General features: G+C 37.2%; 2 protein-coding genes across 3 annotated transcripts; one reads left to right on the top strand and one right to left on the bottom strand.

Annotated features, from left to right (window-relative positions):
- Positions 1-1,322: 1,322 nt before the first annotated feature.
- Positions 1,323-13,011, top strand: TDO2 (tryptophan 2,3-dioxygenase). Its single transcript, XM_035548673.1, has 12 exons — positions 1,323-1,384; positions 1,731-1,836; positions 2,965-3,055; positions 3,898-3,968; positions 5,757-5,884; positions 7,534-7,720; positions 8,981-9,088; positions 10,046-10,157; positions 10,281-10,338; positions 10,840-10,919; positions 11,546-11,636; positions 12,858-13,011. The coding sequence occupies exons 1-12, from the start codon at positions 1,350-1,352 to the stop codon at positions 13,009-13,011; spliced, it is 1,221 nt and encodes a 406-aa protein (XP_035404566.1). The 5' UTR covers positions 1,323-1,349.
- A 697-nt stretch (positions 13,012-13,708) lies between these two features.
- Positions 13,709-25,540, bottom strand: CTSO (cathepsin O). Of its 2 annotated transcripts, XM_035548651.2 has the most exons (8): positions 25,115-25,540; positions 24,067-24,172; positions 22,927-23,060; positions 21,591-21,758; positions 20,011-20,132; positions 16,728-16,891; positions 16,189-16,281; positions 13,709-15,662 (listed from the first exon to the last, which is right to left on the bottom strand). In XM_035548651.2, the coding sequence occupies exons 1-8, from the start codon at positions 25,358-25,360 to the stop codon at positions 15,628-15,630; spliced, it is 1,068 nt and encodes a 355-aa protein (XP_035404544.1). In that variant the 5' UTR covers positions 25,361-25,540; the 3' UTR covers positions 13,709-15,627. The 2 variants fall into 2 exon arrangements, with proteins under 2 accessions (XP_035404544.1, XP_035404553.1); XM_035548660.2 differs by lacking the exon at positions 21,591-21,758 and having other exon boundaries at positions 13,746-15,662; positions 25,115-25,439.
- Positions 25,541-25,985: the final 445 nt, after the last annotated feature.

Below are 25,985 nucleotides of genomic sequence, written 5' to 3'. Positions count from 1 at the left end.
CAGCCTAAGCCTTCCTTGCCCATGCCTTTGAGATCTGCAAAGGGGGCAGGTTATATTATTATGTTCGTAATAATGCTGTTTCATCGGAACAGCACATTTTTCGGTGCTGAATTCCTGATGTATACACAGTCTTCACCTTCATCTCTACTTGCCTGCATCCAGAGCAGATGTACAGATAGATGTGTGTGGTGAGGATTATTTTACTATATCAGCTTTTACATCAGGAAGGAAGAACACCTTGACCTTCCTGATGGGGGCACCTCAGTGGTGTCCCACTTTCCTTGTGGCCCAGCTGTATGAGAACACAGTTCTAAACTAATATTTGTATAGCCTGACTTACAGCGTCTGACTTAGCAGGGTATACATCCCATCACCCACGTGCCACATCACATGTAACTTTTTTTTACATATTTTTTTTCGTGATGCCACTGCTCTGAGTGACTGGAACAGCTGAAGCCAGCACACAGGCACCGCTGCCCAGTGCAGGTTTTGCAGAGAGTGGATTAACTATTTTTTTTTTTTTTTTGGGAACAGGCTGGCAGGCACAGAAGTGCACACTAGTTACACGTTACTTCATAGTGCGTTTGGCTGATGATTTACCAGAATTGAGTAACATTTGTCAACAAATGAGAGTGAAACATCTGCAGGAGGAAATAAAATCAAGAAATTGTCATGAATTAAACCACTGGAAAAAATAACAGGAGATGTATATGGCTATTTTTACTTGTTTTACTTAATCTGTGTGCACGTTTTGAAAATAAGTGTATTACTTGAAAGCCTTTAACAAACTTTGTTCAGTCTTCCTTAGAGATATGTTCTCTTTCCCATCCCCTCCCCTTTCCTTTCCTTTTCCGTATGTTTCACTTTTTTAACGTTCAAAGTATCTTGATGCTTTGATACAAGGGGTCACAGGTTACAAACCCACTTAAACAATTCCTGATTTACATATTGAATATTGCTTTTATTCACACACAGGCCTCTCATTGACTTATTCCTGACACCAGCCTGAGTCCCCAAACAGCAACTAGTTGAAATTTTGAAGGAAAAAGCACAAAAGTTGTGTGATATGGGACAAAGCAGGTATCCCAGTCATTCTTCTTTTGATTGAAAAAATAATTAAAAAAAAAAAAAAAAGAAGAGCCAAACCCACATGAACTTATTGACCTTTGTGCCAAGGTAGTTGCTGTAATTATGGAATAGCAGGGATGGGCTGAGGGCTAAGGAGGAGAATTTGGGGGTTGGCCTATGCAGTGAGGTGAGGTTATATATAAGGTGGCTGCAGCGGATTTGGGCAAACTAACGGAGCATATTCCCCAGAGCACTGCTCAGCGAGTTTGGACATTGGAACTATGAGTGGGTGCCCCTTTGCAGGGAGCAAATACCTGTGAGTCCATCTTCTCTCTATTTTGCTTTAAAATATATAACTTTATATTAAAGTTCAGAGGGGAATTAGTGGTTATCTGCAAATAGACTGCTGCAGTTCTTGCTAAGGGAGAAGATGTGCGAGGACTTTTCAGAGCATGGATTATTTGATGAACTACATTTAATGCTACCAGTTTTTACCGTGGCAAGATGCCTGCTTGGCGCGCTGTTTTTCTCACAAGACTGCTTTAGTGGTTCATTTTGCTCAAAACAAGGCATTGTTTGAATTTTAGTTGCATCTCAATAAAAAGGCAGGCATAGTCATAGATGCCTAATTAAATAGTTTATTTGCTTACTTTTCTTCTTAGATTTAATTTTAGCAAGCTATCTTTGGAAGATGAAAAAGAAGACAAATCACAAGAAGGGATGAATAAAGCCAGCAAAGGTGGACTTATCTATGGAGACTACCTACAAGTAAGTACAAGGATTTGATTTTTACTGCACCAGTCGCTCTGAAGGCTTGAGCCAGGACTCGTGATTGACAATTCTCCCTGTTATACGCTGACAGCAGTCAGGCAGTCACCAAGGCAGGTCTCAAAGTGTCCTTTCTCTGCCTGAGCTCCCCAGGTGTACTCGCAGCACCAGACTCATCTGAGATGGTTGCAGGCGGACTGTGGGATGGCTTCTCAAATTGCAGGGAAGCTGGGTATTTGAGGGGGTTGGTAGGGAAATTGTTTGTACTGGCAAACCTCAGCTGTGACGTGGTGCACCACAGAAGGCTTTCTCTGGCCTGACAATTGCCAGTTGGCAGTTTCTCTACATGTCAGCAGGCCATGTGTAACTTCCCCAGATTATTGCGTGAAAGCCCAGACTATTTGGCTGGAAAAATACATTGCAGTAATCTGGGGTGTGATACAGAAAACAATCAATCAATCAAACAAACAAACAAAAAAATCACTAGAAGTAATCAAGAAATATGCAAAAATAAAATGGCATAAGTAATAATATAATTCAGACATTTTCTTTTTTTTTTGGTGACAACAAGAACTAAAGTGAGTGCCCAAAAGATTAATTTGTTGATGTATGATACAGAATCTTGTAAAGATTTCTTTTAAAGCAAGTGAGATTGCAAGTTTGACTGAGTAAAAAATCAGTAACACCAGAACTGAAATAACTAGTACAGCCTCAAATCAGAGCTCTTGCATGGTTATGCTATTATGTGATTACACAGAATCTTACTATAGGACTTCTGTTGCACTGAACATGACAGTATCGATATAAGATCTGGAGAACGCACTGGATATTTGGTTTTCTCTCTCTTTTTTTTTTTTTTTTTTAATAATTAAAAACCCTTAAGATACTTTCCAAACTTTACTACTTGAAGTACCAAAATGTTAATTTCAGGCAAGATTTTTTTTTTTTTAAATTAAAAAATAATGTCTGAGACCGCTTAGTCTAACTTCTCATATAACCTGGAATATTTTTTTAAAATATTTTAAAATATTTTTTCTTAAATATTAGCTCTACACAATGGGACTACAGTACACTGTGTCTAATAGCAAAATTGAGAACTTTACAAATAACCTTATTTTCATTTTTAAGCTGAACAAAATACTGAATGCTCAAGAGCTTCAGAGTGAAAAGAAAGGAAACAAAATCCATGATGAGCATCTTTTCATTGTGACACATCAAGGTAAGTGGTTGGGAGGACTAAAGTGATGGTTTTCTGACATTCTTGCCACAGGGAGTAATTTAATGCTGAAACACTCTATGCATAATTTTTCACTTTAGACATAGTCACTACAATCACTCTGTCTTTTCATCTGCATTTGTTGTATCCCTGTATCTTTTGTAAGGCATTAATCCACTCTATGCTTATGAAGCCATAAATATAAAATTTGGATTTGGAAAACCAAGAGTTCAACGGTTCTTTTTCTAGAGAAATTAAGGTGGGGAAATTCATTCTTGGCTTGAGTAACAGGCTGCTATGCAGATTATCATAGGCAAGGTTTGTGTGTTGGCTTGTGGCTTCTCTGAAACTTCAATCCAACTTTTTAACCATCACGAGGCTTTCTAGAAGCCAGCACAATGGTTAGGAGCTCCCTAACTGCTTGCAGACACTCTTCTGATAATATTTTCCTGTTGATGGGAGATATTTAGATAGCATTAAGGTTGTAAGCAGCTCTGGGGAATGTTGTAAGCAGAGGGGAACGCCATAATGCTTTTAATGAAGTATTGGAGCTGGATTTTCTCTTAACCTCTTTTGTAATCTGCATTCAGTACATCTAATAACTGACATGAAAAACATGCCTTAAAAAAATCTGTTTACATTCTGGATGCTAGATAATTTCACGTAACAGACAGCATACTTGAACAGGCAATACATTTGTGTATCAGTGCTTTTTTATACAGTGGCATTGTAAACACAGGCTATTCATTTAACATCAAAATCTGAGAATTTTACTTCATCAATGCTATCAAGAAAAAAACACAGTAATGTTGAAGATAATGCTAACAATAACTTTCTTGTTGTAGCTTATGAACTTTGGTTTAAGCAGATTCTGTGGGAATTGGATTCTGTTCGGGTGATCTTTCAAAATGGCCATGTAAGTCAAGAGCAAATATTCATTTTGGGAAAATCCAGTCCCCTATTTCTCTTGTTTCTTTCTTCCCAGACTGATATATATTGTTTTTTCTAAATCAACATGTGCTGTATTTATATATAAAAACAGTGCACACCCCCTCCATCTCATACTTCCACCCCCACCCAAAAAAAAGAAAGAAATTTTGCTGTGTGGCTATTGTATCTTGATAGTATGTACAGATGTTTGATCTGTAAAATCCTATTTCCTCCTGATGTCTGCCTTTTACATAGATCACTCTCCAAGACCAGTTTCATCGGCTAAAATTCTCTCATACTTTCCTGCTAATAGTGGGTAATTGCAGGAGCTAACTTGGGTATATTATACTGCAGAAAAGCCATGCTCAGAGGCAAAACTGAAAACAGAGCTAACAGGTATCTTAACATTGAAATGTCACTTCTGTATTTCTTCAAGTTTTTGAGGTCTACATACCATTTTCTTCTATCCAATAAATACTATATGAAAGCAAAACTGTTTTTGATAGTTAAATTGTATTAAATCCAACAGAAGGGCAATAATCAAAATCACAATGTACAATTGCCTGAGAATTTCTTAAAATATAAAAGGAATATTTTTAAAGCTCTAAACATTTATCCAACCTTAAACACACCTCATAACTAGATAACAAAGGAAGACTCCTCACTGAGTATTGCACTCGCAGAAAAAGGCTGACTACATGTATTTTGAGAAATGCCTTGAATACCTTGAATAACAACCCAAGTACCTGTATGTGAAGAAAATCTAGAAGTAGATCAGACCTTCTTTCAGAAAGAAGTAGCCTTTTCCTATAACGCTCAATGAGAATGATCTTTCTTGTCCTCTGCAGTCATAATTTTGTTGGCTTTTTAGTTGAAAATTGTATCAAAATATAACTGACCATAATCAGCTCTTAATAGAATCATTTCTCATTATTTATTTTTGTGATAAATGAAAGCTACCTTATAATCAGAATCTGAAATGTCAATGTTAAAGTTGAGAACACAGCAGGATGATTAAGGAAATGGTTTTCATTTTTCATTTTTGTAGTTTGATATTTCCTTGTTGTGCCCTGGTCTTAGAGGTAAACTTGATCCCATTAAAGTTAACAGGAATTTTAGCAGATTTCTCTGGAGGCAAAGCATTCAACTTATCCTTAAGAGCGTTCCCTTGTTTTCCATTTCATATTTTTTATTTCCTACTAGATGCTGTCTTTTCTGTTTTCTTCTGCTTGCTAGTGCAAGTCTTTGACAAGCATCTGTTCAGATGTTCTGTCCTGATATATCTCAGATTGTTCTGCTTCTCAACTTTAAGTACTTTCTGCACTTGCCTTATGGCTTGTTCTCTCACAGTATAGATTATAGAAATGATTATAATAGAAATCATAATATAATTATCATGTTGTAATTTATGTCATTAGGATCATATTGTAATAATTATAAATGTTTATTCTAGAAATGATTTTGGTCTAGAATTTAATTTCTTGCGGTGACTTTTATTTTGGTCAAAATACATGAAAGAAAAAAAAACATTGTCCAAGTTGCAATGTGTCATCATTGAGAGAAAAAAAGCTGTTTATCTTTGAGAATCATACTTTCAGTTTTCAGTTAAAAACAGGGCTTTATATTCAATATAAGATTCTGCTGCTATGGATTTCACATGGAATGGACTTGAAGGACTATAGTGATACACAACAGTGGAAAGACCTGAAATATAGGTAGAAGTTAAAGAGAACACCATTCTCTCTCTGCTTACAGTCTTTATTTTTTTATTAAGGTAAGAGATGAGAGAAACATGCTGAAGGTTATCACTCGAATGAACAGAATTTCAATGATTCTGAAATTACTTGTGGAACAGTTCTCCGTTTTGGAAACTATGACTGCATTGGACTTCTTTGATTTCAGGTAAATACTTACTATTCCTCCACAGTAACCCATGAGCTAGTAATTCTCATCCTTAGAGCAGGCTGTGAATTTAAGCAAGGTCTTTAATGTGCCCTGGCAGCTTCCAGTACCTGGATTGTTCAGCAAGGTGAGAACGTGTCTGAGAAGTAGCCATAATATTACAGTACAAGAGTCAGCTAAGAACCTGAGCTTGAATACTAGTCCAGCATACCCTGTAATGAAGTACAAGTTAACTGTTGGTGATTATGTGTGCTGCTGATAAATGCCTTCAGATAAAAATAAAGAATAGCAGAAACAGTAGAAATAGCTCTTGGTTCTGTTAACACTTTACTAGAAACTTACCACTGCACAGTTGCAGTCATGTTCTATGACAAATCATAAAAGTGTTTGGGTGACAGAAATGCACTCTCTGTGTATTATCAAACAGACATTTAAACTGTCTTGCTTGGGACAGTGTTTCGTTGCTTCCCAATGTGGGCATGCAGTGCTGGAGGCTTCAAATGGCTGAAGGAAACATTGCTCTCTTCTTATTTCTATCCTAGAAGTAGCTGCCCAAAGTATTGTTGCACCAGCTGGTTGGTAGCTCATCTGCCTTCTGCTCAGGCTTTATTTGGGATCAATTGGTTTGCCTCATTTCTCACTTGGCATTGCCTCTCGCTTCCCGCAGCACAACTAGCTCCTTCCACTGCCATGCATGACAGCTTCATCCACAATCCACCATCTGCTTTTCTGCTTCCGTTCTGCTTGTGTCCCTGACCCGTCTGACTCATGAACATAGTGCTGTCCAGCATCCCACCCACTTCTGCATTGCTTTAGTACCATTTTCCCTCTGTTTTTTAATGGTCCCTAACTAAAAAGCATGTGAAACTACAATCTGGCTTCCTGTGGAAGTTTGAAATATCTGTCTTCTACAGCAAGGGAAATACATGGGTTAATCATTTCTTTTGAGGAGTTCGTTCTTCTGATTTTCAATGACATACTGTATGTAATATGATAAGCAAATATAAAATCAGATCTTGTTTTTTCCAAATCTTATATTTGCAATTCTAAGTGCATTATGATTATCTAGCGATGTGGGATTTTAGATTACTTTTATATATCAGCTCTTCTAAAGTGGTCACACAATTTAACCCAGAAAGAGTCCTATTAATGAATCCTTCAGAATAATGTTCAGAAAAAAATTTAGTAGATTTTTATTTATTTCATACATAGCAATTATTCTGAAGTATAACAAGCCTACTTAAAGGCCATTTACTGGCACTTGAGTGATGTGGAAATTTCCCTGATACCTATTTGGGGTGAAGCTGCTTATGCTATGTGGAAAGAAAATTATATTCACTGATGTTTTCTCTTTTACAACATGTGTACACACACACACACAGCTGCGACTTTAAAACACAATATAAACATAAGTGAGTATATGTCTGTGTATATAATTTTCTAATTAGAATATATTATACATATGTTATAGTTGCACTAAAATACCATTTTTTTTCTTAATTGGAAGCATACCATAAATGTTTGGCCACGTATTTGATATTCTTCAAATGTGAAATATGTCATTCATTCTTTAGGTGAGAACCAGAGAACCCCATTATTGTAAAATAATATCCTGCATTTTTGTATGTTTTCCTCTTCTATTCCCAAAGAGACTACCTAAGCCCAGCCTCAGGTTTTCAGAGCCTGCAGTTTCGCTTGCTAGAGAACAAGATTGGTGTTCCCCAAAGCCTGAGAGTCCCCTATAACAGAAGGCATTATCGTGATAACTTCAAGGGACAGGATTATGAACTACTGCTTAAATCAGAGCAAGAACCAACACTTCTGCAACTTGTGGAGGTAAGAAAGTCTGTCTGAGAACTTGCTTAAATGTTTTCCCCTGTTGTCCAAGAATGTCCTTCATTGGTATCAATGATAAGTTCTTCTCCCTGGATAGAAGCAAACATGCTGGCAGCTTCCCAATGAATCACATTTTGGATGCTTATCAAATTTAGTATGAAAGAGAGTTGGTCGTTAGTAAGCCAACTGATTTTTTCACAGCTTCTGTCTGAAAAAACTGCTAAACTAGTAAATGGCATTGCAGAAATTTGAGTTGTCCAAGACTATAAATGTACTGGTTTGTTTGCGTTTTTCATGACCACAAACCCTTTTCAGAAGAAAACTTTAAAAATACTTTCACTGTTAGTGAGGTGTAGTAAAGAGGCTAAAAAACAGAACGTGAAAAATGCCAAATCAAAATGGAAAGGAGAAAAGATGTTTAAACAAGTGTTTCTCACTTACCTTGATTTAATGGTGTTGTCTCAAAGTTATGAATCACTCAAACATGGTGATTTCTTAACTCCCTTTTCCTTTTCACGTGCAAACTTAACTTGCTAAAGAATAATGCAATATAAACCTCAATAAAAACATCTGCCTCTATGTGACAAAATTATTCTCTTATTGGAATGATATGGAGTTATATGGAATCATTCCATTCATCTACTGACACCTGAATATATAAGAAACCCATGCAACTTTTCTTCATTAAGACTTCGTGCTATTAGATAACGAGTAGCTAGATTAAATTCTCTCTAAAGGGAGTTTGACCATAAAGATTCCTTGTCTTTTTTCTACTATGTTATTTCCCACTATTAAAAGGAAATCAAAGAGGAGGCTTTGCTAACTGCTACATAAATTTGTCTTGTATTATTGCATATTTTGGTGTAAGCTAATGGCAGATGGTGTGATCAGCATTCAGCCTGACCTGATAAAAAATGGTTGTACTAGCAGATGGTTCTACATCTTCCTTCTGAGATTTATCTTTATGTTTATCATAAATATGTGGAATAAGATTGTATTCCTGTGTCTACAAGGGAATTGATTTTAACAAGACAGCTTTTGTCTTCCAACAGTTGTCTTTTAATTTGGAACCTGTGGGTGTGTTTGCATGGCATCATTATACAGATATAAATCTTCCATGTAGACATGCTTATTCCAGTGATTAGCACCTATATACAGGTTATTATATTATCCTGCTACAGTTGTTCTGGTTTATGTTGTAATTTTAGGGTAATGTATTTGCATTATTAATACTTGAACACATTATTATTATTATTAAAGGCATGGCTGGAAAGAACTCCAGGACTCGAGGCAGAAGGATTTGATTTCTGGGGACAATTTGAAGTGAATGTTTTAAAAGGTTTAGAAGAGGAATTTGCCATAGTGCAGGTTAGTAGTGTTCTATTGATCCAATTATAAGGAAAGACAGCTGGAAAATCACATATTTTTGACTCGCATTTTGGCCCAGTCATGGTTTCTCACTCATTTTATTTAATCTTCAGCAGCCTGTGTTTGCAAGAAACAGGAAAATTACAAACTTTTCCTGGATATTTGAATACATTTATAATTTGACATCTAAGAACTCTTAAAGTATCTAATACATGAAATGATTGCAAAAGAAAAGGGAAAGTATCAATGGAAGGTCTGAAATTCGTTTTACTTAAACTATGTCACCTTGAGTGCTTGTATTTGCAGTTCAGAGTAAAACTCCACAAAGTTTGGGTCCGTGATCCGTGAGTATAGAGTGTCACTATAAAGTGGCTATTTTTATTTAACAGTGTATGGCACTTTGCTGCTATGTGATCATTTGAATTACACTGGCAAATAAGCATGAGAAAATACTGAGATACTGTAAAGTAGGTATAAGTACATTTTTAATGGAGAAACACCGTAACATAAGAATTCATTAAGTTCTTGGGAATATGTTTACACCTTTCTAATTTACCCACCCTTTCTATATACAACTTTCTAACCCATAGCTGTGCAAAGGTGTCTTTTCTTTGCCTTGAAAATGACGAACTAAAATAATTAGGCCTCAAACAAACTAAGATTAGGTGTTCCAAGGCCTCTAGACCTAAATAAAATTGATAAACTGCCAGTTTGTTTGCACATTCATTCATCTGAATTGTTTTGACAGCTTATTAATTGTACATTTTGTGGCAATTGTTTTTTTTAAAGGACAGTGACTCAGTGACTTGTCTATCTTCTTTGAAAATGCAGTTCATACATTTAAAGTGTAAACTTGAAGAGCGTTTATAGTAAAAATAGAAGTTATATCAAGGCTCACTAAAGAGCGTAATTTTCCCTACTGAATTCTAAAAACTCCGTTTGCTTTAAATATGAAAGGCCAAACCAGAATCAGAAGAAAAAGAAGACTTCTTATCTGAATTCCAAAAACAGAAAGATGTATTACTTTCATTATTTGATGAAAAACGGCATGAACACCTGCTTAGTAAAGGTAGAGTATATTCATATATGCTTTGGGTTGACATTTTTTGTATACGACATATAGAATAATCACATGATAACATTATATTTGCAGGAGAATCAGCAACAAACTAAAGATGCTTGTATTTTACAGGAGAAAGAAGACTGTCTTACAAAGCACTGAAGGGTGCCCTGATGATCTACTTCTACAGGTAATGTTAGAAGATTTGTCTTCAGTGCTTACTGGCAACAGGAGAGGTGAAGGTTAAGTACAACAGCATAGGCTCATTTAGGTTGGAATGGACCTTGGAAAGTCATCTGGTCCAACCCTACACTAAAACCCAGGGCCATATAGTAGATCCAACCTGAAAGTCAGATCAAGCTGCACAGGACTGCATCCTGTTGAGTTTTGAATACCTTCAAGGATGGAGGTTCCACTGTCTCAACAGGTGTTGCTCCTCGGGCCAAAACTAGCAAATGCCCTGTTCAGACTGTTATACAAAGTGTCCTAGAAAGTTTTAGATTATTTTTCCAATGAAGGAAAAAGGACAGATTGAGACTTACAAGTCAGAAGTATTTGTTAGAATATCTACTGGTATTTCAATACCGATTTAGGAAAAACATACATTGAGTGTTTTGCATTGCTGAAGTGATATTTTGAAAAATAAAGCACACTATAAGAGATCTTACTGTCTCCTCTTTCATTTTCCAAGAGAGGAGCCTCGTTTTCAGGTTCCCTTTCAGCTTCTTACCTCTCTTATGGATATTGATGTGCTCATGACCAAATGGAGATGTAAGTTGCACTTTTTTTACTCTGATATTCTTTTAGATGCAAGTAAACTGTTCTATTTTATATTTTTTTAGACTAGTTATACCCAGAGCTTGTGAGTTCTTCCTTTAAGAATACATATATATGTATGTATATGTATATATATGTGTATATATATATATATATATATATATATATATTTAATGTTGGCCAAGAGGAAAGATGAACAGCTTCCTCTGTGGTCATTAGACACATAGGTAGAGCTATCAATTCCATTACATGCTTTAAATTAGGTGAACAATTTTATTTAAGGTGCAGCAATTTATTTTCCAATGCCTTCCAAACCCTCATCATGACAACTCTTCACATGCAAACATTCCTTCTGTTCTTTCTCTACTTAGACAACTATAATTGAATGTATTAATTCTGTACGAACAGAGCACAATGATGTATAATAGTGTATTAATTCTGTATTAACTATCATTTTATGTTAGTTGACTGAAGAGTGGCACAATTTACCCCTGTATTGCTGAAAACCTAGTAGCTCATCTCTCTGTTATCTTTAATATTTCAATGATTCACCTTGATGTGACCTTTTGTTTCAATCTTAACACTGGCTATTTGCCATGCCCTTGGTTTGTGTGACTTAGATAACCATGTCTGCATGGTGCACAGAATGATTGGCAGTAAGGCTGGCACAGGAGGGTCATCAGGCTACCACTATTTGCGCTCAACAGTGAGGTAAGAATAATGCTTTTCCTCCATTACTTACAATAATGCAGTTTGTAGACATTGTACTGCCAGGAGACAGATTTCAAACAGCTCACTGGAGGTTAGGGGGCTGTTGTTTCTCTTTTGGGACTCTGTCATTTCCTCCTCTTTCTGCCCGTTGTACATTTACTTATCAGGTTGACATACGTAAATTCAAAACCTTTTGGGGCAAAGGGCTTTGATCACTCATGCAAAATGCCATTTATAAGTCTCAAGCAAGGGATCTAGGCATTACCGTAATAGAAATAATATTAATTCTGCATCGTTTAGCTTGTGTGCTATGCAGCCCAAGTTAATTAGGTGATACAGGCTGGAAATGAGTCCCGTCTGCTGTGCAGCTAATGACAGTTGCTTTAATCCTTAGAATGATAGAAATATATAACCTAAGGTACTGAAATTTAGGGTTGAGTATATTCTGAAAGCTGATATTAATTAATACCCTCTACCTGCGCAGGCAAAAAATCAGAAACCTGTTTCCTTCTGTTGGATAAAGCAGAGAGAAAATTTAAAATTCGTTTTTTAATGGATGGTTTGGGCCTGAGTGCAGAATTCTCTGAATGAGCAGAACTTACTTACACAAAATTTGAGAATTCAGCTAGTTTGGTTTGAACTTTTTAGGCTCAACTGTGTCCTCACTATGTCCCAAACCACATTATGTCAAAAAGCAAAAGAACACTTGAAATATCTTCTAAGAGGACCTTCTTTTAGGATTGTTTTCAGAGACAGTACGCAGCCAGTGACTGGCATCTATATCTGTGGGCAATGATTCCTATCTAAAACATTATAATACAGCGGGGGAAAGAAAGCAGGCGGGTTATATTGAATTCAGGGAAGATGGCTTAAAATTCAAGGTTCATTGTCTTTTCAGCAATCCTCACTTTTTCTTAATTTCAGATTAACATTCTTCCCAGATGAATTCCCCTTCATACCTACTACAAGAGTGGAGGTCTGGAGGTTAGAGCCCCTGTAGTCTGCAATTTTAGGAGAAGGGTGTGGATACTTCCCTTTAAATATAATTTAATCTGCTATGCCCTAGAAACAGTTAGTATGGGACTTTTATTCTGAAATATTAAGGAGAAGGATGGTTAGTGCAGAAATCTTCAATAAATGAGAGGGAACAATTCCTGAGGTTTTGGAAATTATGGCCTATGCCAACACAGCAATATTAATTGTTCCAATTATCTTTTTCAGTGACAGATACAAGGTGTTCGTGGATTTGTTCAATCTTTCAACATTTCTAGTGCCAAGACCCTGGATACCAAAAATGAATCCAACTATTCATAAATTCCTTTATACAGCAGAATACTGTGACAGCTCCTACTTTAGCAGCGACGACTCTGACTGAACTACCACCTTTCTAGAGAGGTTGCTGTAAAGAACTTCAGAACTTCCATCTTGACAGGTGCTATCCCTCAAGTATAGCAACTGTTCTCATGCAGCATGGGTGTGTAAATATTTATTTATGTATGACAATTATGTGAATAGTATGATCGACTTATGGAAGAAATTTAACCACCTGTAGAAAAAATAATCTGTACTGAATTATGCTATATTAAAGCTAAAATGATAACCCAATTCAAATCAGTGGCCAGTTTAACTTAGCAGAAGTGTTGAAAATAAAACCCACACTTATGGAAAGGGAGCAAATTATAATGAATTATCACAATCATGTCTTATTTGTACATATTGTTGTGTGTTAGTTTGCCTAATGGCCTTTAGTAATTTAATTCTTCGAGTCAAAGATATAATTATTCTCATCAGCTTCAAAAGAAAATTAATTTCTGAGCAGTAGTGGAATTTCAAAAGTAATTTTGGGTTAAGATTTTCAAAAGCTACATTTTGAAAAAATATTAAGTCTTCAATCTGTGGAAACCCAAACCTCCCGAATTGTATTACGCATGAATGTAAATCCCTTCAGTAGAAATACTCAGCATTAAGAATGGTAGATATAAGTAAGTACTTCGCACTTTAAATAAAGCAGTATTAAAGCTCTTCTTTTGTTAAGTCTTCTTCTAAAGCAAGCAGTGTTCAAACAACAGTATGGCAGAAATTTAAAGTGGTTTTTTTATTATTTTTATTCAAAATATCATTAAAATAAAGATAAAATTGTTATATCATAAAAGTGAAGTGACTTTGGCCATAAGGTATTGATAGAGCTGGGTCGTCATCTCATTAGTGGACTCTCATCTGCATAAATGCTTTCCCTGGAAATACGCATACACCGCAGGCCTTAATTTCTGTTGAGTTGTTCGGTCTAATAATGCTTTTTAGGTACTTAGGCTTGGCTGTACGGCTTCAAAAGCACAGATGAAACTTTGTTTGATACTACTATAACAACATTACTCTTATTAATGTCAATTTAGAACTTTAGCTGTTTTTTTTCTGGTTAGGGAAATGTGCTATTTGTTGTTTGTAATCTGCTAAGGCAATACTACAGAAGACTTCTCCTTTTGGTTAATATGAAGTTTTCAGCCAGTAAAACTTGGTAAGTAGCAGAATCTGAAGTAGTGAAACATAGTACTTGGTCTTTTTTTTTTTTTCCACTGAAAATATTAGAAGTCCTTCAAAGTAGAAGGACTAAAACGACAATATTTACACAGACAATTATGAACATTCATGGCATCTGTTACAAAAGGATTATACTACAGAGACCTATTAACATGGTACTATGAGTGCAAAAATTACAGAATTGCTTCAATACTTTTCCTAGTAGCACTTCATCAGTGATACAAGTAAAGAGTTCCAGATGACAGAACACTTTGAAAGTGCATGTTTAGTTGTCAATTCTAGTTACATTTGTCTCCAACTGCAGTTATACAGGTCAGCAAATCTAGAACCACTCTTTGGTTCCCAGCAAGTCTCCTGTGAGTTCAATAAAGTTCAATAATTTTGTAGGGAAATTCAGCATCTACCCTACTTGGAGTACTCTGTAATTGCTGATTTCTAAAGGTGGCAAATATATCAACAGCACTCTACTGCCATCATTTTTTCTATAATAGACAATTTTTTTGCATTTATGCTTTGCCACTGGTTCCACTGTTAGTCATGAAGTAGAGAAGAGAGTTGTGGAACTGACACAGCTATCAAAAGACAGAATTAGTTGATTTGCAAACAACTTATGTCCTGTCAAGGCATGGGATGTTAAGCCACTAGAAGTGTCTTGCGTTTGTCTAAATATAGTTTCTGCTTGCTTTTCTATCCATCTAACAAATTAATTCAGAAGACTGTGACATGCCAGGCACTTTCTAAAACACTCCCTACTCTAAAGAGCTCTGAATTTATATCTATACAAGAAAGGTGTCAGACTGAAATGGAAGGACTGCAGCACTACACTGACCCTGGGTGCTAAGGAGACAACTCTGACTACCCATTCCCCTCCTCTATTCTTCTAGCTTTAGAGAAAATGTAGAATTTCACAAAAAGGAGGAAGACAAAATGTCCGAGGTGCTACAAAAGACAAGATGGGTATAAAAGTATAACACAGACAATGTTTTCTTCCAACCTCCCCTTACCCCACCCTATAAAACCAGACATAATCATAGTTCATCTCATGTTCTATGTTCATGGATTATACTCCATCACACTGTTGATTATTGGATTCAAGTTCCTTATTTGTCATCAATTTTTTCCTAGCAAGATTTTTATGGAGTGTATTCTTTAGTATTCAGCACCTTGATAGGGTTTCACATTCACAGTTCCAATCCATCTTTTTAACCTCTTTCTGCACACTCTGTGATTGATTTTAAGTCTTCTTATTCCATGAGAGATTTGATACACGATACACATTCCAAATAAAAACACTTTTAAAAACTCCAGCCAAACCCATTCTTGTAAAGCCTAAGATCAGGGCCTCCTCATACAGTTGTTTCTTACTTCAGAAAAGGTTGCTTTGGAGTAAAATCTTCACATACAGTGTATGTCAAATAATTATGCAAATAACAATCATGGTCTTTGGCCAGTGTCAAACAAATACTGATGAAACTGTATCTGCTATACCTGCAAGTGAAATGAAAAAAAAAAGAAAAAATGAGTAAGTCTTAGAAACAGAGACCTACCAGAAATAAGTTACCAGAATTGATATTCATGTTACATCCCCTCTCTTCCATATGTTGACAATAGGTAAATTGTTGGGGTGGGGACAGGAAAAAAAACAAACAAACAAAAAATGCTGCAACTCATTTCTTCATTGCCTGACACTATTTATAGTTGAGCTCTACCCTTCTCCTTCCTCTGCTTTTATGTTCAAAATTTCACTCTTTTTTGAGGATTCAGCATTAGTGATATTTGGGTGCTGAAAATCAATCTAAACCTTGATATCCTCTTCCCTTTCAATCATACACGTTAGTAATGGACATTATGTTATATGGTTCGGTTAACTAGCAGCGACTATTTTTCTACCTGAACTCATCTACCCTTTTTTAAAGCATAGCAATGATTTGTATTTCCTCTGTGAGGATCCCATAATATCACTTTACTTACATATATGGCCTTTACCACTTGCATTATTTTTCATCAGACTTACCACAGACATTGCTGCCTATCTTAACACGAACATAACCGTCTATTCCCCATGTACGTCCCCAGGAGTTCTGTACAATCCAGTAAGGGATGCTACCTGCAAAAGACATTTTCATAAAGAAGAGACAAACATGAGATTTGGGAAGCATAAAAAAATAAGAATCTAACATTCTTTGATTAGCATTTTAGTGTCTCATAGGATGCTGATTGGATGACAGTACAGACAAACCTACTGTTGCTCACAGAGAAGGCAGCTAATACACCAGCGTTGAACAGACTGGACATATCCTCTGCTAGGGTAAAGACATAGATACTCATGTCCTTGTCTTTACAAGGACATGAAGTCCCACAGAACCAAAGGAAAAGAAGAGGTTCTTTCCTGGGAGCAGACCTCACTTCCAGAATTGAGGTGACACCAAATCAAACAGTTCTCAAAAGCGCAACCATTTGAAGCATAATGCATTGTAATCACCTGCACTACAGGAGGCCAAGTTGCAAGTAAGAGAATGCAAAAACCTAGAAACTCAGTTGATGGAAACATACCTGTTCTGTCAAAACCCGTGATAAGTACAGCATGATTTGCTCGTCCACTGGAGCAGTGATACTGTATGATCCCACCAAGATAATCCTGCCAGCTAACTGCATCTACTGTTACTGCCAAAGGACCCCAGTTAACAAGCATCCTCATCATTTCCTCTTCTTGGCCACTGCGAAAGAAGTGAGTGATAATGCAGTTAAAGTTAGCATAATAATGCAATTTGAGAGGTAGTAATTGACTTAAGTATGATCTAATAATCAAATAATTACACTTTTCCCTGTGAGTGCTACACATTACATAACATACATCAATAAATACGAATTTTATTTACAATGCAGTAACATAAAAATAGGGCACACAGACTATGGAAAAGGTGCTGATCAAAAGATATGATGCTATTAAAAAACTCTGGGTCAAATTGGTGGGCAACCCTAAACACCATGTACCTTTTATGCACCACTCCTCTCAATTAAAAATCAGCTTTGGACAAACCATTAGTCTACATTGTTATTGCCTGTTAATTTTCAAACGTACAGAAGTACCTCTTCCATATTTTAGTGCATTGTTATGTATGATGTATCTCAAACACATCAAAACACAGGACATTACCAGTAACAGATATTTGCCATTAGCATCTGCATATAATTTTACTTATGTAATGTATTATAGGAGGAAATATTTATCATTGCATGGTATCTGTAATATCTAAATTTGGCATACACAGAGTGGCAAAGCTATAATTGGTTTTAGTTCCTTATATCCGGCAGTAATTCGCTTCCTGGATAAATTATATTTCTTGTCTTGAAGTTCAGTATGCAGCTGTATTGTACTGATAAAAATTAGAAACAATGTTTCTCAGTACAAAAGCCTAAAAAGCTATCAGTTGCATTTACAGAATTCCGTTGACAATACTGTTTGCTAAGTCACAGACTGGAGGAGGATGTGGGTATGTAAGCAGATAAATACTGAACTAACTGAATACTTCCTAAGTTTTTCAACAAATTCTGATTAAAGTCATAGGATATACTGTTACTGACTCATGGTTCCAATTTAAAGATAGCCAATTTAAAAGACCTAATTTAAAGACACTGACTTAAGCTTTCTAACTTGAACATGATTAGTGCCCACAAATTATTAGTTGCTGTAGTACTTGCCCCATCCAGCCACACTCAAAAGAAAGATACGTTTAAGAAAATAACTCATGTTTATTGATAAACCCTTACCTAGATCCTGAAACAAACCTAGTGCATACCTCCATATTAAGGGGAAAGGTTTAAACATTAACTGTTTACAGAGTCTCTGAATAAGTACTCCTACCACCAAGACTCCAACAACAAATATGAGTGCCTTCACAGAAAAGCAGGCTTCATCTCCTCCCACTGACTACATGGAAAGTCAAAGCTTTCAATTTCGTTATTTTAGCATGCAATTAGTCCACAAAATTCTCCATTTAAAGATCTCCTTGGGGTGCATTTTCCTTAAGAATACAGGAGTTTTTATTAAGCTTTGTTCACTTCAGCATGATGCAAGTCTGACCTTATATATTCCCCTGCCTTCAAAAGAAATGATAGTTTTGAAGGTCTGCTTATACATATGAAAGTACAACAGTGGTAATAATTAAAACAAAACTACTGTTATCACTATTTTAAGAAAGTCCCTCTTATGTAGGTGTAAAAACACACAAAGGCATCTTCTGCCCCTGGGCAAAATCACCATTATCTAAATAGAGACGATCTAAATAGAGACGATATACAATTACTGAACCTGAATGAACAATAAAAAAAGGCAAACTACTTCAAATGTGTGAGTTTCAAAAACATCCTTAAACACACACACAAACATACTCACTCACTCATTCCTGTCTTTTCTGTAGAAAGAGATTAGAATGTTCCAAAATGTGGGGAAGAAACCAAACAATCCACAGAAAACTCTGCAACGAGCCCCACATCTGACTAAATAAGAGGAATTTGCCTCAAAATATATTAATAAATAAATCTACCAACCAACCAAATCAGTACTGTCTCGTTTGCATCTTCTCTGATTTTAATCACCTACATGAAACCTAGCAGACAGAAGGAACAGATACCAGTCATTAGCAGGGATCAGTTTTCAACACGCTGCCATAGATGTTGAGGATGGTTAATAGCTATAAATTGCAGGTATTTGTGAAGAGTGGGGATTTCCTTGGGAAGCTTGTACACAGATAAAGGGTAGACAAGGAATAACCATTACTTATCCTCCATGCCCCCCCCCTCTCCCCCACAGAAGCAGCAGTAGGGGAATGAAATGAAACTAAGAGACAGGTTCGAAACTAACAGAAATAGTTTTTCCTCCTGTGCGTGTTTAGGTTGTGAAACCTAACCTCTTTGCCATCAGATGCTGTGTGCGCTGCAAGTTTATATAGAACCAAGAGGCATCTGGAAAAGTTCACAAAATACACTGAGGGTTATGGAAGAAAGACGAGGCTGGCTCAGAGAGCCTTAGAGCCACTGATGCTTTGAGAAAGTATGGTAGCTACTCGCACCCTGTTCATTTCTGTCTGGTTCCTAAGTACTTTTATCTACTCCTGGAAATATGATGCTAGGCTGAATAGAGCCTTGGTCGGACAGCGCAGCTGCTGTTACAGGACTCCCACCTCCGACCCTTACCTCCGACCCTTACCACTCTTGGTGGAAAGACCTAGCAGTAGAACTACAAAACAGCAAGACGTTTTCAAACTGTGCCATTAAAATTACTTATTAAATTGCCTCCTGTGTTTTTTTTAAGTGACCCAACTCACAAAATTGGAAATACTAGTGGAGAAAACATGGGGGGAGGGGAAAATAAACTGCTTATGCCATCCCCGGAGCTATTTAAGAGGTGTGCGTATGTGGCACTGGTTTAGCTGTGGACATGTAGTGTTAGGTGGACGGCTGCACTTCACAATCTTGAAGGTCTTTTCCAGCCTAAATGATTCTATGTTTTTATGATTTAGATGCTTTTATGCAACTGGGTTCAAGCAGTTTTTCCATGTTTTTACAATCATCAGCTGAAATTTCAAAACTTTAATTAGAAAGAATATAAACGTCTTAAAACTAACAATGGCCTGGATTCTAGGGTTACAGTTCCTCGGAGAAGAACATTTATGACTGTTGATAGTTTATTTCAAAGAGATTAGTACCTCCGTTTTAATCTCATCTGAAAAGTCCAGTGCTAGTAACAACAACTTGCACAGTACCACATTAATCAAAATCAAATTAAGTATCCCAATAAAGAAACTAGCAAATAAAAAAAAATGATAGCAGTTACCTGAAGTCATATGCAGCAAATCCTGTTATTGAAACTCCAAAATCTGAGTGACCAAAATAATGGCACAGTCCTGTCTGAGCTTTAAAAGTGTATTCTGAATCTCTCACAAGTTTTACTTTTGTCTGCAAGAAGAGAAATGAATGAGAATTTAATGTGTTTGACTTTAGCTCTATGCAGATCACACCAGGCACTGAAACCAACCACAGAACTGACTCAAAATACAGTATGTTCTTAGTGACATTAGAAATAAGAATATGATGTTGGGAGATATTTACTATCTGTAGTTTCTCTATTTGCAGAAACAGTTCCAGAAGGGATTCAGATGTTCCGCTCCTTCATTCTCTCCAAATGACATCCACACAAAATTATCCTTTCTTTGGAACAGTTCACAAACCACAAACATCCCATGTACAGTTATACAAAAAATCTGAAATTAAGTCCAATTCTGCTATTGACTTCAAATATTTATGCCACTATATAACTGCATTATGGATGCCATGGTTCAAAGTCCAGCTGCAAAGCTATTTTATCAACCTTTTGTACTTGTCTTCTGCAATACGGTATTTTGAGATACTGTCTTCTCCAGTCTAATTCACTTGTAGGCCCTCTGCTGTCAGCCAAGAGGTAATTTTGCTTTGGAGGAATCCAGGTGAATATCCTCTATCTTTCTCGAAATGCAAACATAAACAAGTCATCTAGACTACTACTAGTAGGGATTATATGAATCTTTACGGGTAGAATTATAGAGTTCCTTAAAAAGAAGGATCAGCCTTTTTAAAAAAAAAAATAAAAACTGAGGGATTCTTTTTATATTCTTGTAACTCAAACTGACTTCCTAGAGAGTACTTTTTATTTCAAAATATATTAAAACGTTTCTGCTTACACATATTATAAACACGTTTTGCATTTTTAGAATGGAATGTACCAGCTACAGGTAAAGTAAAATTAATTTTTGAAATTATGGCTGCATTTTGATTGTTTCAGGTTGCAAGTGATACAAAGATAAATGAGGTCAATTTTATTCTGAGATCCCCAAACTTCTGCATGATTTTACAGTGTTTGCAACAAAACCACAGAAATTTGAAAACAGAAAATCTCCACATCCCTCCTTTTCCCCAGATGTTGGTGCCTAAATCAGACACTCAAATCCACATAATGACACTTAAATAAATGGCTCCTTCTACACCGGTACTGTACGTCTGTTATTTCAATTGAGTTCAGTGGCAATACTGCACCTCTCGAAGAACATTATTCTCAGACCTGTAAGTTGAATTATTATATTCACAAGCAACATATATAGATGCTAAAATTCAAATTTCAATTCTGCTTGAAGCAATGCTTAATTCCAGACTAAATACATACATGTATACATACAAATACATACACGCGTATATGCATATACACATATACATACACATAGCTCATCCATTTTTTTATATAAAAGTATATGTATCTTATATATGCATGTGTGTGCGTAAAGCATACACTCACTCTTCCCCATCATTTTTTCCCCAGTAAAAAAAAAAAAAAGCCAATATGAAAACTAAGGAAGGGTTCAAGATGTATGAAAAGTTTCAAACCTGATTCAGCCAGCTCAGAGCACTTATAGTGGATCCCCCACTGCAACCGTAGTTATTGTATGAACAATCAATAACCTGCTGTACACTGAGTTCTTCCAGGTTATTTCCTTTAATTGCATAGGCAGACTCTATACCACCCACAACACTGAAGGCCCAGCAGCCTCCACACTGGTACAAAGAGAAGGAAAATGTGAGAAGAAAATTAAAAAGTCAGCTTTGTTTTTCAAGTCTGATATGGAGAAAAAAAAAAAAGTTAAAAGGGTTTTCCAGGGCTCTTCATTTACTACATCATCTTAAATCAATATTTTTAAAGTCTGGTTAAATTTCTTTCCTACTGCCTTAATTTTTTTTTTCCCCTCCTGTAGTACACTATGAAAAATAGAAATACATTATCAGTATCTTATTTTAAGGATTCCTTCCTGACTTGTTTTTGCTATGATAAAAAACAGCTCTTTAAATTAGGTCTGAAGATGCTTTTTACTGTGGGATATGTATTTCCTTAGAGACCGAGGCTCAGGAAGAAATTATTTTTTAACCATCTTAGTAAGTTTTTGAAAGGGAGGCACTTAAGGAGACAGTCTATGGCTTTCTTTAGACTACAGATTTTTCCAAAACTATATTAGATTACAGCTTAAGAAACAGTAAATTCAAATTCAATGCAAGAGGAAAAATCTTAACTGGTAACAGAACCTATATTATAGTTCTCAGCTCCTTAAATTGTGATGTTTCAAATAGAGAGTACAGGTTATTCCTAGGCATGGTCTAGGTGAAGCACAGGCAGGAAATATATTGGGGATTCAAAAGCTGAGTTGTTTCTTACCCTACTAACAAGATACCAGGCCTATAGTCAATTTGGGATAAACTGTAATCAGTTGGGTTCCATTATTTTCCTGTCATGTGTACATCTCCTGAGGTATTTCACGGTAAAGATATTGGTCTTGACCAGCCATGGGCACTCCAAGCAAGGGATCTGTACCCAGGTGTACAGGGGACAAGATGTCAAGTACTGAATCTACCTCAGTCTCTCCAGAAAAATACAAGATACTTATAGTGCAAAATATTTGCAGACTTAGTTAACTAGATCCAAAAACATATTACATAAAATTCACAATTGCACAATTCCTAAATACACAACAACTTTTCCATCTTATGCTTTTAAGTCTAATCCTACTCTGTATATGCTCAACTAGCCATACTTGTGTCACTGCTCCAAGAGTCTTGAGGTAGTGCTGATCCTTTCCTTTCCTTCCCTTCATTGTGCTTGCTGTACATGTACTTGCTGGAACTGCCTCTGAGCAGTGCTTGAGAATCAGGAAAGGAAAACACCAGGACTTACTGTTTGCTGATTTCTCACTTCTGCAATGACCTTCTTGTCCCTCCAGTCAAACTTCTTTGGCAAAGGTTTTTCCTTTCCCTTTGGCACTTTTATGTATCTGGGAAGTTTGTGAGGTATGCTTCTTAAGTAAATAGCTAAACACAGAATACAAACATTTATAAATCTAGTAATTTAGTAACTCAAAAAAAAAAAAATTTTTTTTTTAGAAGCCATAAAGGTAACTTTTATCTGTAGTTACAATCGTGCGATTGTATCTCATTCTGAAATCCACAGAGAAATTAATGTCTTTTAAAATACTGATTATACTCCAGAATGAATTTAAGTATACCTACATTATTAGAAAGAAGAGAAATATTCCATGTGGAGAATGTGAGTACAGAGTATGAAGACTTACTGAAGCTAATCAATAATAAAAAAGTTTTGCTAGAATGTTCACAATATTTTACTTACTGAAAATATTACTTTATTTTAGTCAGAAAAAAAAGGAAAAAAAAGATGAAAAATTAAAGATTTTGAAACACACTCAACTTGTAAGTTTTTCACTTAAGAAAAAAGCTCTTTAGTTATTTAAAATCAAAAAGAGGTTTGAAATCACTCCAATGAATAGTACGGTATCTAACAGCAGACTTGAACTGTAGAGTGAAAAATCAGGTTAGGTAACAGACAAATCTCAGTAAAAAATAAAAAATAAAAATAAAAAAAAAGAAGCTTGCCATATCGCTCCTGATAGTCATAGCTATAATTGCACAGCCTTTAACTGATGAGCACTGTTTGCATCATAGCTCATTTTGTCTTAGGATTGGGAAAAGGAACTTAATACTACTCAAGAACATTGACTATTTTTCGTTTTTACAACCGTTGTAACTGAAAAAGGTCTGAAGGCCCTGTGAGAAAAAAGAAAGAAGAACAAGTCTGCATGCTAAATCAAACTCAGGCTCTAAGCTATTCAATCTTGCAAGACCAGAGAAACATGATGAGGATTGTTGTATCCTTCAGAAGTACTTACAGTTTGGTACCAGACATTGTAAACTAGCTGATTAGCAGCACTGGAAGAATCTGTAAATGTGAAAAATACAAGGTTCTGGAAAAGAGTAAGAAAAAAACAACAGGAAAGACATTAGCAGCAGCCAAAAACTGTACCTTTGAACTCTTCAGGAAACAGATGAGAAAACTGGTTTATTCCATAGAAAGCAGATGAGTTATCATTTGACGATGAATTCAGAAATCTAACTCTTTTAGCGCTTTCCTAAAGAAAAAACAAAGGTATTGTGGACATTATTAAGTTACCAGTAGTGACAAAACCGTAAGAGCAGAAAAAGGTTACAAACAGTAAACATGAACTTGGATAACAAGACAGCTGTTCACCTCAGATTCAACCCAGATTCATCCTGTATTCCTATCAAACCAAAGCCATGACTAATTTCAACTCCAAGAAAGATACCAAGAAACATTTTTAAAAGCATACAGAAGGAAGGAACGTGATTCAAGGCAAGCCAAACAAATAAGCTGAGAACAAATTGTGTCAAACTCATCTGATGCCCTTTGACAGCACAACTAACCTTGCGGTTCAGAGATACGTAAAAACATCTTGTCTTTAGATTAGATTTAATCCTGCCTTGTTTTATGTTTGTATAAAACAAAAGGGCTGTACAATGGCCAAAAGACTTTCAGAAACCTAAACTTATCAGGGAACCTAGATCTCTGAAAAAAAAACAAGTTTCTGAAATATGAAAGCAAGATGATCTGACCCCCATGCAACTTCTGCTGACAAAGCTCAACATGCAACATGAAAAACTTAACACCATCTCCTCTGCGTACATAACCCAGCCTTCATCACGTACCCTTCAGTAGAAGGCATCGGTTGGCCCGTGCTGGTTTATGGCACAAGGGAGGCAGGAACACACCCCAAGCCCAAAGGTGCCTGTGGATTACTTTTAGTCCCACCACCATAAACAGTCACCGAACCCGCTGGGGGCTAGCACCAGGCTGGTCCCCAGTCTCCCTGCCCTGTCAGAGCGGGCACCCCAGCACGGCAGGCAAGGGAGCACCTGGGGGGAGGCTGACACCTCGTGTCCGAAACGGAGAAGGAAGAACAGCAACAACTGCTCCCTCCTCTTCCTCCTCCTCCTCCAGCGGTAGCCGCTACCAAGCGCGGATCGCGAGGGTAGGGGCATGCAAGGACACCTACCCGCAGGGCCGCCGTCGCCACAGCTTCCCTCTCCCGGCCGCCTCCATCCCACAGAGGGTGTCCTGGCCCACCGTCACCCTCCTCCCCACGCCAGGTGCCAGCAGGCACCTGGGCAGTGGCGCTAGCCAGCCACAGCAGGGAGCACAAGAGCACCATCGCTGAGGGACCCCCAGGCCACGGCGGGTAGCGGAACACCGCTCCCTGCCAGCTTCCCCGCCGCCGCCCCGCCCCCGGCGGCCATGTCATGGCGGGGTGGGGCCGAGGGGGAACACCCCCCTGCTCCCCGCAGGGCTTGCAGTCGGGTTATTTTTGTGGGAAGATGGAGGTCTGAAGACTTTTGTTTTTCAAGCCTCTACCCAAACGCAGCCCCCATTTCGTCCCGCAGCGGGACCCTACAAGCCCACAGGCTTCCAGCCGCCGTGAGGCGGGGCAGAGCGGGCGGGGCATAAGATGGTTGCCGCCCCCAAGGGGCCGGGCGTGCTGCTTCAGGTGGTCCTGGGCTGGTACTGCTGCACTCGACCGGGTTTTGCTGAGTTTCGGGTACTTGGCAGCTCCTGCAAAAAAACTCGTGTTTCAAGCGGTGTTTTTCAGTGTGGGAGATGAGCCGTGAGGCTGTATGAGAGCTGTGCCGTGCAGCAGGCAGGCTGTGCCGGTGTGTGAAACAACAGCTGCAGGCTTCAGGGACAAAAACTAGGGGAAAAGAGAAGTTGAGCGTTCAATTAAGTATGAGGTTGAAAACCAGTGCAAGGCCTTCCCTGACAGGAAAATGAGTTGATACATACAAACTGGGCTCTTATTAGGAAGGAGAAGGAGTAGTTACTTCCTTGAGGCAGCTTAGTTTGTGGTCTTTAGCATGGGAAGGCTTTATTGG

This window comes from Cygnus atratus, chromosome 4 (assembly GCF_013377495.2).
Source record: "Cygnus atratus isolate AKBS03 ecotype Queensland, Australia chromosome 4, CAtr_DNAZoo_HiC_assembly, whole genome shotgun sequence".
Taxonomy (NCBI): Eukaryota; Metazoa; Chordata; class Aves; order Anseriformes; family Anatidae; genus Cygnus; species Cygnus atratus.
Note: the sequence above shows the minus strand (reverse complement) of the source record. Positions and strands in the feature narration are given on the sequence as shown.